We start from the raw sequence: 15,377 nt of genomic DNA on the forward strand, positions 1-15,377 counted from the left end.
TGGGCATTTTTATGATTAGCCCCAGAAAAGTGAGTGACCATATTTTTGGTCCAGTAATATAATTGTCAAGTTAAGTTCTACTTCTAGGAATTTATAATAATTTACAGCAATGATGAATATCCAAAGGACAACTGTTAGTAATTATTCTAGAAGCAACATCCAATAAAATTTTTGTAGAATGTCATCACATAGCCTGACCAGCAGTGATGATGGCCTGTATTTAAATGCTATTTTTGGCTTCATTGAATTACCTGGTCCATCAGATTTCTTTTTTATTGGCTCATCTTCTCGGTCTTCCCATTCCACAGGCCCTGCCAAATTGATATTACAAAAAGAGAAGTTAATATTTTGAATTAAACAAAATTCTTTTCATCTACATTAAAGCTGATTTCAACATTAAATTCAGGGGATTCTATGAATCAACAATTCTGAGAAACCTCAAAAACCTTCCAGGGTTCAAATTTTCCTTGTTCCTTCGCCCTAAAATAATCATTCACACGTTGAAGTTAAAGATGTTGTGTCTTATTACTTTTGTATTTCACACAGTTCTTAGCATAAAGCCTTTTACAAGGCACTGAATAAATGCTTATGGAAGAAAAGAATGGATTATTGTTGATTGTTTGCATAAACTGCCTTTTTTCTCTTCTGTTAAATTATTTTAAGACTACATTTGAAAACATGGACATTCTTTGACATAATTCATTTCCTTTGCCTCTTATTATAATTTCTTAGAATTTTAATCATATTTGTCATCAGGGTATAACTTCTTTTTTTGTAAATACTTGCTTATAACTCATACATTAGGAATTACAACTCCATTAATTGTCTGTCTGATCTTTACTATTTTTATACTCATGAGCATGAGTTTCTAGAGATTAGGCGCCATGTCTGATCTTTACTTTCACGTAGCACTTAATGTGGAGGCATGCAAAGCTGAGTCTAATAAATATGATTATGACACTGAAAAACATGATCAAGGATCCTATTGTATCAAGACTTGGGTGGGGGCAGCTGGGTAGCTCAGTGGAGTGAGAGCCAGGCCTAGAGACAGGAGGTCCTAGGTTCAAATCCGGCCTCAGAAACTTCCCAGCTGTGTGACCCTGGGCAAGTCACTTGACCCCCATTGCCTACCCTTACCAATCTTCCACCAAGGAACTAATACACAGAAGTTAAGGGTTTTAAAAAAAAAGACTTGGGAGAGATACTAGGCAGAACAATAGAGGAAATTATAGGAAGAGTTGATTTTTAGTTCAAACCAGATACTAACTGGTTCCTTTTAAGTTCCTCCTAAGTGCACAATGAAGGAGTTTTGAGTCTGGAGTAAGAATGAATATGGTTTCAAATAACTGTAGGTGTGTGACTTTGCATAGGTTCTTTAAGCTATGTCTGCTTAAAAAGGGAGTTATAATAACAACTAACTCACAGATTTATTGTGAGGGTCAAATTAAATAATTATAAAGCATTTAGCACAATGGCTAGCATATAAAGTGCTTAATGACTTCCTTCCTTCCTTCTTTCTTTTCTTCATTCCTTCTTTTCTTCCTTCTTTCCTTCCTCCCTCCAAATATTCATGTAATCTTAATCTCTTGGTTTTCTTTCTATGTGGAGGTTCTATTCCAATAGCTGAGGATAAGCATTAACAGATTGACACAAACATTTTTTTTCTTGTTCTTTGGAACTCTAAACTTTTATTTCTATTAACTTTAATGTGTTCTTCAGATAAATCTTTATGTTTTACAATGGCAGAAACAGGACCATTAATTTGTATGGGGAATACAGAATCATACACACCCTCCCCAGATCCTTTCCTCCTCCGTTTTTGCTCTTCTCTTGCAGACCTTTTTTTCTCCTTTCTTCTCTGTCGGAGAGCTGTTTTAGGATCAGTAATCCAGGCCTGATATACAAACTAGAGGGAACAATGTCATTCTTTTTTCAGATTTTTAATAAAGTTAAAGTAAACAATGAAGTGTTCCAACCTTAGGAATACCAGCAGGGACACATTTACTCGCATTTGTAGACATAAGCACGTTTCCAATCCCAAACACAACTCAGTAGCCCTTCCTCCATTCAGGCCTTCTAAGTTTGCCTGTGCCATTTTCATTAGCATAAAACCAAATATGAAAACAGCTGAAGGAAGAATAAGTTCCACAAGAACCCACAAAAATGCATGCAGTGAACTTAGGGTACATGCCACCACTCTCCCATGCTCCTTGACCATTACCAAGGTGTCCATTTGTTATAAGCTTATTTCTGCCCCCTCTACTTTGCAAAGAGACAAAATGCTACAAGCTGACTAGCAATCACTCTTCGGTCACTTCTTTCTCCATAAAAAAAGACAATAAACCGCATATAAATAAAGTATCTCCGTTACTTCCATTTACTTTTTAAACATTGGTTCAATATACCTCTACTAACTTACAACTGTAGACAGTAGTTGAATTTTAACAAAAATTTGAGAGATGTCTTTGTCAGAGTAAAAATAATGTTATATATAATTGTGAATGTGTTTGTACTTACATATATGTAAATATACATACTTACATATACAAGCATACAGAAGCATATATAATAACTTTCTGACAAATATCACCAAGCAGGTGTGAACTAGGAACTAAAAAGGTTAATAAGTTATTGCAAGATAGTCTGAAACAAAAGTCAGTGCTTTTGGTTGCTTTTTATAATTTTCATTTAAGGGCTGAAAATAGTTACAACTAACATCATAACATGGATGATACCAAGATACAACAGATCTTGAGAAGTATCTAGTGATGCCACAAACTCATGCAGAAGGAAAACCCAATCCCCATAGACACCAACCTATGATAAGCCAAGTAAGCATGCCCTCATGCACCCATGGATACACCTGGGTCTCAGGGAAGCTGGATTACAGAAGAAAAAAAATAAAGTTTGGTTCCTGGATGCTTTTTTAGATCCATGAATGTTTTTTTTAATTATTTTTGAAGTGCTTAATGGATCAAGTTTGTTGTAATGATCAAATTAGATAAGCTACATAAAATGCTTTGCAAACCTTAAAGAATTACATAAATGAAAGCTATCATTGTTATAATTAATCATAGCATAGGTAAATATTTTGAATTGTGGATTCAGTTGTAGAGGGAGAGCCTAGCTACTTCAGGAATATAAATGTGGGGACTGCATTTTATTAAGGAGGAATGTTTCTTGTATAATTTTCTCAGTTGTAGAAATGTGAGTCTTGGGGCCAAGGAATGAGTATAATCCTTGTTTTCATTCCAAATGCAAAAAAAGGCAAAAAGATATTCTTTTTAAAAATTGTTCTTTTTAATGAAAAGTTAAACTTGTGTTTAAAGGGCAAGGTTTAAATAAGAAAATATGGATAGATAGGTATAAATTTCTTTTGTTTTAAGTAAACTAGTTTATATCGCTTTAGACCTAGGAATTAGTGAAGTAGGGAACTAAATTGCCATGCGTACAACCTGGAGTCCAAAACTTAGGAAAAATGGAGACTTTAAATAGAGATTCAGTACCTGCTTTAAATAGGTAAGAAGATACTAAGAAATAAGATGAAGTAAAAGATGACTTGTTAGAATTCATACTTTTTGTGAGTAGGAATCCTTTCATTCATTGTATTTGTATACTAGCACTTTGCACAGTGTTTGGCATGAAGCAGGCACTTAATAGTTGCAGACCAATTTCTTTTTACCCATTTTATTATTGGTATTAGAGATTAATAAAATAAGGTGAGGGGAAAAAACAACAACAAAAAACCTACCAAAGTAACTACTTTAAATATTAAAGTCCCCAAATCAGCATCATATAATAACTGATTTTGATTTGATTATTACATTCAAATCAGATCTCAATCCTAGAGATATTGCTTAAATCCTCCATTATACAGATGAGGAAACTGAAGCCCATAGAATTAAAGTCTTATATCAGACTCTGCTCTCAAAGGGAACTCTGTTAAATAACAGAAGAATGGGTATTTATAATGGGCCAGACAGGTGATGTAGCTTATATTTATGCTCAGGATGTACCAATCAGTTATTAATGCTCACTGAAAAGCAGTCTCACTAAACCTATAGGACAGGAAATTAGAGGTACCACATGAGGCCTATAGTTTTTTAAAGAAGTTGTGATGAGTTTATGGAAAGTAAAGAGAAATTGAAACCTGACTCATGAATAGAGAGATCAAGAGATTACTGAGCTAGAAAAGAAGGTCTGGGCAAAATGTGTCCTTTAGTAGCACAGTCAAGAGTTTTACCAGCTTCTGAGAAAGATGATCATATTTTCTACGCCTTGTAACTGATGCATGCAGCCAGATGTGACCCTTCTAAAAGCCAGATGTGGCTTATGCAGTATTATCAAAAGGCTAGAAAGATATAGATATCTGCATTTTCTCTTTCTATTTTTTGGATGGCCTCCAGTTTTGGCATGAAAACGAGAAAGGTACATGATACATATATCACTTGAGAGAGCTCATTTAAGGAAAGCTAGTGTGCCAAATAATTTTAAATGTTAATGAAAGTTCATTGTTTATAGAGAAGGGAAAATGCAGATACAGGGCAATGGGATATGTTTGACTAAATTGCTAAAAAGAGGAGGGCATTACTATATGTCAGTGAAACATCAAAATACCTTTGCAGCTCTGATTAAATACTGAAGAATAGTTTTAGGAAGTTTAATGACAGACTTTGGCAAGGCTAAAATGGCTGATGCAAACTTTCCAATAGCTCTCTACAAAGAAGGACAAAGCAAAAATAATTAGTAGGAAAAAAAAACCCAAATCAATACTCTAATACAAAACTCCCAAATTATTTTATCTCTATTATTATGCTAACTTTGGGGGAAAGTGATGCTTACTAAAAGTTAGATAAGAACCAATGCCAGCAGAGATATGTTCAATTTGTAAGTTAGGAATAAAAAAAAATAATGCTCTATGTTATGCCTATAATCCATGAAAAATAGTCAAGGTGATCCATTTCTTTTTCTCCATAGCTATATGAAAGATAGTGGTTAGAAATGATGTTAGAATAAAAATAAACAAAACAAATTATCAGTATTTAGAGCAATAGCTATCCGTGCATGCATGAAGAGACAATATTGCTTTTTTTAAAGACATTGAAAGAGAAAAGAAGCATACACATGACTACTTAGAATTCAGCTTTTTGCTTTTCTTTTTTATGAAGACAGGTAAAGAGCCTAGGTGCCTAGAAAGGTATAGTCAGCAGATTTAGAGTGCCCTTTATGTAGGCATACTTCTCTAGTCACATTATATGACCCACTGCAGGGCCAGTGAAATGACAAAGGTTATTACAAGTAACATGTCAAAATGGTGTTCCTAAGTCATAAAATAAGCTAGATTAAATCTTTATAATTATACTTATGAACTCTATCAACATCATCAACAAACTTGTTAAATATCCACTGCATTCCTTCTATTGTCTGGCTGGCACCTAGAGAGGAGACAGAGCTCCTTAGTAAAATAGCTCTAAAAAGGAAAATACAATATAGCAGAATAATAAAGATACCCTCAACTCTTTTCATTGGTGATATTAGTAGCTTCAGTTAACACATCTTAAAATAAACTTATAAATGTGCCCCATTGAAAATGACAAGACAAGCTTAAAGCGATCCTTTGCTTGATGACCACATGGTTATGGACTTGTTGGTCACCATGATCGATTCTTGCAAATATCAGAACAGGACTTCAAGAAATCTCAAAGAGTAGGTATCTATCCTACATGCCTTTATTAACGAGTAAAATTGAAGTTTATTCACAAAAATAGAAAAACGAATGAAAATCTCTTGAAGCAAGCAAATTAAAACCAGCTCCCTATAATATTTCTGCATCCGAGTAATTCTAACACTACTAAAATAAAGCAACATTACCATTAGGCTGAGACTAACTTTCATTTATGACAAACAATTCCAGACACAGATTATGTGTTTCTAGGCATTATAAGAAATATGGTTAGAATGAGAAAAGCTACAATCAAGTTTGGTCATATGGTTTCTCTCTCTCTCTCTCTTTCTCTCTTTCTCTCTCTCTCTCTCTCTCTCTCTCTCCATATATATATATATATGTATATATATAATTTGTTTGTTTTTTAATTTTTAATTTTATTGTTATTTATTATTATATTAATGTGTATTATTTATTATTTTTATAACATATACTCTATGTTTATTTACTTATTTGCTGCAGCCCACATTTACCTGGAATGCTGACTTTCTTGGTGGTTCTTCTTCTTTTTTTTCCTCCTCCTCTTCTTCTTCTTCGCTATCCGTCTCAAACAAATAATAATCTCCACTCCTGACCACTAAGCAAAACAAAATATTTACTTATTTCTTGAAAAACACAAGGAATATTTGAGGCTCTTTTCTGAATGACACACAAAGATATACCAACATACAGTCAACAAAGGAGTCGGTAGGATAGAGGAAGAAAAAACAAGTGAACAGAACTCACTGTCAGGCTAATATTACTCAGGGCTACTATGACTAGGTTAAAGCACAAAGGCCTTGTCTATACCACTGAACCGAATTGGCCAAAGCATAGGCAATCTGGTATTTTCAACCTTCTTCCTAGACTGCACCAATCAATCAGATCAACTGTGCAGCAATCCAATTCGATCATTACGATGATCAAAATAACTCATCGATGGGGCACGATTTTGTTATTTTGGTCGTATAGATAAGGCCAAGGTGAAGTGGAGGATTTGCAATTATCTCACAAATATTGGCTATACGGAGAGCCGATAATTCAGAGATAATTCCGATAATTCCGATAATTCCGAGCTCAAACTGGGCATCAGAAACCTTCCACTTCACCTCTTGCTGTGTAGACCTGGCTTCTGCACATGGAACACATCGGACATGACAAGTATGGCAACAATGGAGGATTGGAGGTTGGTTGTTTTTTAACCCACATTGCCATGAGGAGGAAATGGGCAGTGAAGGAGAAAACGAAACACAATGCCTGTTTCTACACGCAGCCAGTTGAAGAGACTGTAGCACGACAAACGAGATCTGCATGGCTCACCGCTGATGTTCTTGGGAGGGGTTGTAGCGTCTTAGAACTCTGTCTTATCATGCAGAGATCCGTATTGATCGCTATGATCTATAGCCAAAAGAGCAAGGGATGTGTGTTTGCCCTGCTATAGTCTATTCTTTACTCTTGCATGTAAACACAGTCTGTGTTAGGAGTTTGTCGCACAGAACGTTGCAAGGTCAATCCAAATATTTTAGAGGAAATTGATCAATTTTATTTTTTTTTTCCATTTTAAGAGGAATATGTCATCGTTTCATTTGATCAGAGAGACGAAACCCAGCATAGAAATTTCTGATGTTACAAAAACCGTACCATCATTATACACAAAATATCCTATGGTTTTTGGTCTTTATTTAGGCTTTCAAGTGCTGGGGTGTCTTTCATGTTACACAATGTGATATCATTTGTTTATTCATTTTTTTAGACTTACAACGATGAGGTAATGGAAAACCTTGGCTTGTTTAAAATGAATTGTTTAAAAATCACTAAACAAGGTCATAAGTAAAAGTAATTTTGCCCATGGTTTCAGATAGAATCTGAAGCCTCCATTCATGAAGATGCAGAGTGAATGAACTGGGCCTTATATCCTTGAACAGAAGCATTTATTTTTAGTTTTGAGTAAGGTAACAGGCCCAGGGCAATAGGCCCAGGCCAGAAGAGGGAAATAAACAAAACCAAACAGAAGACAATAATAAGCGAGAATAAACCAAAGTCACAGCATTACATTTGACAGTGGGGAAGACCGTTAAAATTATGCCTTCATGTAAACTTAGAGATTCACAAGAAGAGTTACATAGGGTATATGTCATATGTTAAGTTGGGAAAAATTCAGAGTAATATGCAAGTCAACATTTTACCCTCATTATAGGCTGTAAAATCAATAACAGCTTAAATTTTTATTCAATCATACCTCCTAAAATGTCTTTTGAAATCTGTTGGATAAATGAACATGGAATTTTGGTATATTTTTAGAAGAAAGTTGTTTGCATTGTGCTCACCAGGGGAACATTTTATCAGAGATGATTTTGATAAATTTTATTGATTTTTGTGAATTTTATGTAGCATCATCACAAACTTCTCTCACGCCACCCCCCAAATCAAAAACAGAATCTTATAGTCTTCTAAAATTGCCACTAGACTAGAAACCAATTGAAATATAAAAATCATTTACTTCTTAGGTGATATTTATTTTTAAGAACAAACATGCTATTAATATATTTATATATTTATATGCCTTTACATATATATATACATATATATATATCATGTTATATAAAATGATGGAGTTTTGATTAGATGATCTCTAAGGTCCTTTTTATGTCTCAATTTCTATTAATATATGAGATTTCTAGCTTCATATTTCAGATAGATCCTCCCTCTAATGTATGTAGGGTGCTTCTGTCATGGCTACAGAGGTGATAAGATTACCTGAATCAGTCCCTTTCATGACTCCCATTACAGCTCTACTATTCACATCTCCACAAACCTGGCACTTAGAAATTCTACTGAAGAATTCAAGAATTTAACAATGCCAGCCAGAGTTAACTGGGAAATGCCTTATGAAGGACATAAATAATATGGAGATATGAAATACTAAAGAAAGGTATGATTGAACAACAATAATGCAACCTTATGTGTATACATAGATATGGAACTGGGAATATCTGAGTAACCCAAAGGCCTGGATTAAGAGCTTCAATAACTTCTAGTCATTTTATTATGTTATTAATATGATAATAGTATTTTCCTGATTGGTATTACTAAATTCCACAGTTCTACATTGCTATATCAGAAGCACTCATGCTAAATACCTATAAAATTGTGCTGGCAAATCCAATAACCAAATATATCATGACAGTGGATCTCAAAAATGCACCTTCCAAATAGGACAGTCCCACCACCTATACACGCTAGTCCTTTGTCTTTTTCTCAGAAAGATGCTACTGATGTATTTTGGCAGACACTAAGAGGAAAAATACTTGGCAGAGGGCTTTTAAAATTACGATTTGCATCTGGTTCCAAACTATGAATCACACAATTTTCTGCATTATTGCACCATAAGGTATTATAACGATGCACATTTGGTTTAAGACTAGTGTCCAAGAACATGATATAATGAGGGTGAAATGAATCAGAAAACCCAAAGTCAATAATAACCTTTGTACTGGAAATTCTTTATTGTACTAACAACTAGTATGATGATTAATAAAGACCTTATCCAATTCCTTCCAAAACACCGTTTTAAAATAAAAATGGCATGAAACTTTACCTCAGGAGAAAATATAGTATGATTGACAAGAGAAATCTTTTTGAAAAAGGATAAGTCTCTCTAAAGTAGCAATATGCCCTTTAGAAACAGAAAGATAGGCACAGTTTACTTGTGACTTGATAGAAATGGACATACAGTGTACCTTAAGGGATTGACATAAATATGTGTCAGTGAAGAAATAACATGATCACACAGAATGTACAATAGATGGGGACTGCATGGGGATTGCGACTTTACTTTGACCAGAGGATTGAATGAATTTGTCAAAAAGCATTAGATTTTCTTAAAGAATGTTGAAATTAAAGCTTTGTAAACTTAGCCAACACAATGTTCTGAAATACGAATTAATTTGTTGAAAATGTACCTGGTTGGTTCTAGGAAATTATGTCATAGCTAAAAGAGGCTAAGAATAATTGTATATGCCAAATGAGAGACAGATGGACTCCAGATTTTGGCGTTCTTATTCAATTCAATTCAACGTAAGTCCAATTTGGCAGGGTTTGTCAATCTTATACAAGCTGAGTACTCAGGTCCTTTCTGTCCTTTCTGCGTAGTGATGCAGCTTTAGAGATGGGCCCTGATAAATCAGATCATTTCAGCTTTTTGTGCCAGTCATTTTCAGTCCTGGCAGCACAGCCAAGTCACATAGTTATTTGGAGAAATTCATCATGCTGATGGATTGAATAAATCCTAGATAGGAATGGTTGTGTTATTCCATTGTTGTGATGCATTCAAATGGTAAATAGCATCAGTTGAAAACAAACAATGTATTCAATAGATGAATTTCCTTTTAATGTCATATTTATGATGGTGAAGTTTTTTACATTCTGTGTGACTCGAATTCTGCTTTTCAGTCTGATCCCTGGTTCCAGGGTATCATCACTGAGCAATAAACTATGAAGAGGACATAATAAATGCCCAGAATGGAATTTGGACTTTTTGAGAATGAGGAGAAGAAAATGGGAAGAAGTAAAACACATTGCATTCCTCTTTTACTTTCACACTTAGATATTTGCTATAAAACCTCAAATACAAACAAAATCAAAGCTCTGGGACTTATTAGGGAGGAAGATACTCATTGTTATAACATATTAGTGTCTTATAAAAAGAGTCATAAAAATATTTGCAAATATCTGCTTGATGTCAGAGATCATTTTTGACATAAGACCATTTCCAAATTCAGCTGTAACAGATATATAATGAAATGAGCTTTGTCATACAATGGATCTCAGAATTGGATAATAGCCATTTTTCCTTCTCTTAATAATCCACAAATTGTGTTTAAGGATTGCTTAGTTTATCTTTAGCTCTCTCTAGTAGGTACTGTACATGACCATGGTGTACCCATACCTATCTAGATTCTTGTACACAACTGCACAGGGACCTTTTCAATTGTAAGTTTCTACACCCAGACCTCCTATCAAGTCACAATGATTAAACCATGCATGGAACAAACAGGTCATGGGAATGCCCGAATTCTGGTCAAGGATATAAGGGTTAAAATCGGTGAAATTGTAAGAGGATCGAGAAAACCTACTGGAAGCATGATCAACCCAAGGCCGCCACCACTGCTTTTTTTTGCCCTTGGCTTTCTGTTTGTCTGCTTCTCCTAAAATAAAATATGTCCAGACATTAATTCTTACAAAATGAGAAAACAAGCTTTGAACACCATGATTTAACAACTCATTATTGTCAAATCTAGCTAAACTTTTAAAAGCATATTAAAAGGTCAGGAAAAGGAAATTGCACAGTCTGAAAAGTGTTCAGGTTTCAGGGAATACAGCTGAATCCCACAAGGAAATAGCTAATATTTATTTTAAAATGCTCTATATTTTCAACTATTCCTTTGCAAGCTAGTATATGTAAATACGAATAAAATGAAGGGATCATAATTTCACTGTATGCTATATACCAATGAATCTTCAATAGAACTAAAACAAATAAGATTTAAAGAGATAAAGGCATGCCAATTTGTTAAAATATCCTCTGTTCTAAAAGCTAGACAACTTAGTTATAATAGATATTGGTAATGTATGGTTAGAAATACTAACTTATTGGTGATTAACAGAAACTATAATCTAGATAACAAATACTAAAATTTTTTCACTTCAATCCCTCCCCTGAAAAGCATGCCAAAAGAAAAGTTCTACAAAAGTACTTTTCAAATTGTAATCGAGTTAGCTACAATAACAGATTTTTTTTCAAGGTTAACACTGGAAACACCAGAAGTTCACAGTATTGATTCTGGTATTAGGTGACAATATGCAAAGCATGTACATTTTTCATTTATTTTAGAGAGTTTGTAGCAACCAGAGGAAACTCTAGAAAAAGACTACATTGTTACTTCTCTTCAAAACCAACCAGTTCTCTATCATTTAATTCCTTTTCCTGCTAACGTTCTAATTAAGCTAAAATGATGTATGTCTTCCTCAAAGCATACTGAATCTTGAGTCAAGAAACAGATAGACTTTGGTCTGATCTAGAGGGTCTAATGAATAGTTTAAAGTTACTACTTTGTTAAAGCTTTATAGAATGAACTTTATAGAACACCTATGAAACATCCTGACTTTTCTAATTTATATAAAAGGGTAAAACTTGTACTGAAATAAACATATTGTCAGTGTTAGGGCTAAGAGAAACCTTTTCTTTATAACTCAACTAATTTCTAATAACGTATGTGATTCAACTTCAAAGTAGCTGAATGTCAAGAAAATTGTTTGACATACTTTCGTCATCCTCTTCAGAGACTCTTTGAAGACTTTGTCCTTCACCTGACTCTTGGGTCAAACTCAGCATTCTCTCTTTCCCCTTTTTGTATTTTTGTTGCCGAGCTTTGATGCGGTCCATTCTAATAAAAGGAAATATTAGTCATGATATAATCTTTAGATTTCCATAAGATTGTTGTCTTTGATTTAGATAGTGATGTTTCTGAATACAGTAAAAGTCATCGAGTCAAGTCAGAAGGATGCCATTTGTTCAGTTGTTTCTGTTATGTCCTACTCTTTGTGAGCCCATTTTGGGGCTTTCTTGGCAAAGATACTAGAGTAGTTTGCCACTTTCTTCTCCAGCTCATTTTATAGTTGAAGAAACTGAGGCAAATAGGGTTAAGTGATTTTGCTCAGGGTCACGTAGTGAGGCTGAATTTGAACTCAGGAAAATGAGTACTCCAGACTTCAGACCTGGCACTTTATGCACCTATTTGCTGTAAGGAACCTTTGAAATTAATTGCCTACTTGTAGGAGTTCTAAATGATGATGGTGCTAATAAATAAGAATAAAACAATACTTATAATGTCTCAAACTAAACACTTCATCCCCAGTTATGTCCAAATTATTGTGGTGTGGCATAGTGGATAGATATAATGATAGAATTAGAGTCAGTAAGAATTGACACTAACTAGTATGACCAAGGGCAAATCATTGAAAGTGTCTCTTGATCTATGAAATGGAGAAAACAATAAAGGATCATTTTTATCTGAAATCTATCTGATATGAAGTCCATTAAAATAAATTAGATAAGAATCAAATAATAAGTGATATTTATATAATACTTTAACTTTTCAAAACACTTTACATTTGAGATCATTTTTATTTCCTAGTCTGAGCACATCATATCAGTTTTTTAGCCCCTTACCTTCCATCTTGGAACCAATAGTGTGTATTGGTTCCAAGGCAGAAGAATGGTAAGGACTAGGCAATGGGGGTTAAGTGACTTACCTAGGGTCATACAACTAAGGAACTTTCTGAGGCCATATTTGAACTCAAGACCTCCCATTTCTGGGCCTGGCTCACAACCCACTGAGCCACCCAGTTGCCCCCTACATCATATCAGTTTTGAAGACCCTTGACTTGTGATTTAATTGGTGGAGAGAACTTTCCATGAGAACTCTACCAGTGCACATCAGCACATGTTCATCAATGTAGGGGCAGAGTGGAATTAAAAACCTCAATTGTTATTTAGTCTCCAGATTTTAAAAACAGATTGAGAAACTGGTATGGAGAATCTCAGTTATGAATGAAAAGGCGTGATACAGTTTTTTCTAACTAAGAGGAGTGATGTCAACATTGTTCACTTGTAAAATAAGTGACATCCTTTGAAATAGTTTGGTCCAAATTTGTAACATATGAAAATCAGCTATTATAGAGGTAAAATGATATTAGCAGCAGCAAATAGCAATAACTCTAATGATTTCCCCTTTATATTATAGTGCTTTATCATTTTGTTGGACCTAAGCTATCAATCCTCAAAATAGTTAATCTTTATTGGAATGATCTCTTATGTTATGTTTAAAAAAGAGGGGTTGGGGGAAAATGTTTTTGCCTAGGAGATAAAGTCAGAGTAGATAAAACCCTTCTTTTAAAAAGGTCTTATTTAAGAACCAGTGCAGTTGATCTTCGAGCATTTTCCTGGTGATCCTTGAACGTCTGAATGGAAAAGCTGTGAAGAATCTTTAATATCAAATCATATCATTTCTTAATAATTATACTTCTAAAAAGTCTCCCCATAAAAGACCTAAAGGGGGTTCTTCAGAATAAAAAATTCACAACCCCATCTCTTATCTTATCCTAAGTAGTGACCTTACATGAGTCACCTAGCCTTTCTAAGTATCTGAATTCTTGGCTTTAAAGTAAAGAGTACCATATGACCTTTTCCAGCTCTAATATTTTTAGATCATTCTACCTTTTGAGTTCTCTTCACCACCAGATTAGGAGCAGTATAGGATTAGCAATGCCTTGACAACAATCATGGAACTTCTAATTCCCTGTAAAGTTTCATGGAAAGTGTCAAAGTCCATTTGACTGGGATACTCAGAGTTTGAGCTCTAGTTACTCTGACCTCCCTTTTGTTTACCCCATTTGGTCCCACATCTTCAGAACTAGAAAATAAGGGAAATGAAAGAAAAGGAAAGAGAAACAAAGCATCCATACTGTCTTTTAAGCTGGTCCATTGATTTTTTCTCTTCCTCCATTCTTGCTTTGACAGCCTTTACAATTGTAGCCTGGAAAAGTTCAGCACCTCTGCATGAGAATTCAGAAACAAAAAAAAATAAATTAGAACCTGATTGGAAGCCACAAAAAGAAAAATCAAGAATTAGAAAACATTAAAGATAGAGGGGAAATGAGTATAAAAATGAAGCCTTAGTCTCTTGGCAAATTCTATTTGTTTTCTAACAATTTACTAAAATTGTTCTTCTGGCTTGGTAGAAGACAGTATGTATTTATATGTAGATTGCTTTTTATCCCCAGGGCTTAGCAAATAGTAAGCATGTTATAAACATTTTTTTTGATTTCATGACTAAATGGGGAACAACCTATGACTTATTGTTCATAGTCTGCTTACAAGTGCAAACAATATTTATTTAGTTCCTACTATATTCTAGGTACTGTGTCCAGCACTTTACAAATATTATCTTATTTGATCCTCATAACAACTTTGTGAAGTAGGTATGATTATTATCTCTGCTTTGCAGCTGGAAAGACTGGGGCATCTAGAGGTTAAATGACTCACCCAAGGTAACCACAGCTAGTGTCTGAGGTCAAATTTGATCTCATTTTTTCCTGTCTTCATGCCCAATGAGAGAGTTGAACTTGACCTCTAAGGTTCTTTTACAACACTAAAACAGTGATCTTATGCTTAAAACAAAGGCCTGAAGGAAGGATTGGTAGGTAAGATAAAACTGGAAGTATCTCTTCCCGGTAAAATAAACAGTGAGGTATTCACTTAGTGCATACTGTTTCTATAATGTAAGGTATTCACAGAAATGACCCCGGAACCATGCATTCCAATTGGGTCTCTTTAGTATTTCTCTTTCTGTCTTCCGGATCCCAACCCCTTCATGTTGAGAGAAAAATTGTTGAAAAGAGTAATGGAAAGGATCTGAGGAACAATGCCGGAAGACATAGAGGCTGTGATGTTTAGCAAGGCTACTCACAAGCTCTGACAATCCAGCACTGCAGGTTGTCAGGAGGATGGAAATTCCACACTCAGTTTCCCCTATGTGATTCTTTTTTATAGTGACATTCACTTGCATTGAAAATATTGCAATCAATATCCTTATTTGGCTCCAAGGAGACA

At 34.5% G+C, this 15,377-nt stretch overlaps 1 protein-coding gene across 2 annotated transcripts in view; it reads right to left on the bottom strand.

Moving 5' to 3' along the window:
- The window catches only part of PIEZO2 (piezo type mechanosensitive ion channel component 2), a 564,998-nt gene that overhangs the window by 60,219 nt on the left and 489,402 nt on the right, over window positions 1-15,377 (bottom strand). Inside the window, exons 31-37 of one of the 2 annotated variants that reach the window (XM_044666881.1) lie at window positions 14,231-14,320; window positions 12,029-12,150; window positions 10,840-10,911; window positions 6,199-6,302; window positions 4,618-4,716; window positions 1,792-1,906; window positions 252-311 (exon numbers count right to left, since the gene is read on the bottom strand). In XM_044666881.1, coding sequence (XP_044522816.1) covers window positions 252-311; window positions 1,792-1,906; window positions 4,618-4,716; window positions 6,199-6,302; window positions 10,840-10,911; window positions 12,029-12,150; window positions 14,231-14,320 — 662 coding nt within the window. The remainder of the gene's footprint in view (window positions 1-251; window positions 312-1,791; window positions 1,907-4,617; window positions 4,717-6,198; window positions 6,303-10,839; window positions 10,912-12,028; window positions 12,151-14,230; window positions 14,321-15,377) is intronic. The other variant, XM_044666889.1, reaches the window with a different exon arrangement.

The sequence above is a fragment of the Gracilinanus agilis genome, chromosome 1 (assembly GCF_016433145.1).
Source record: "Gracilinanus agilis isolate LMUSP501 chromosome 1, AgileGrace, whole genome shotgun sequence".
NCBI lineage: Eukaryota > Metazoa > Chordata > Mammalia > Didelphimorphia > Didelphidae > Gracilinanus > Gracilinanus agilis.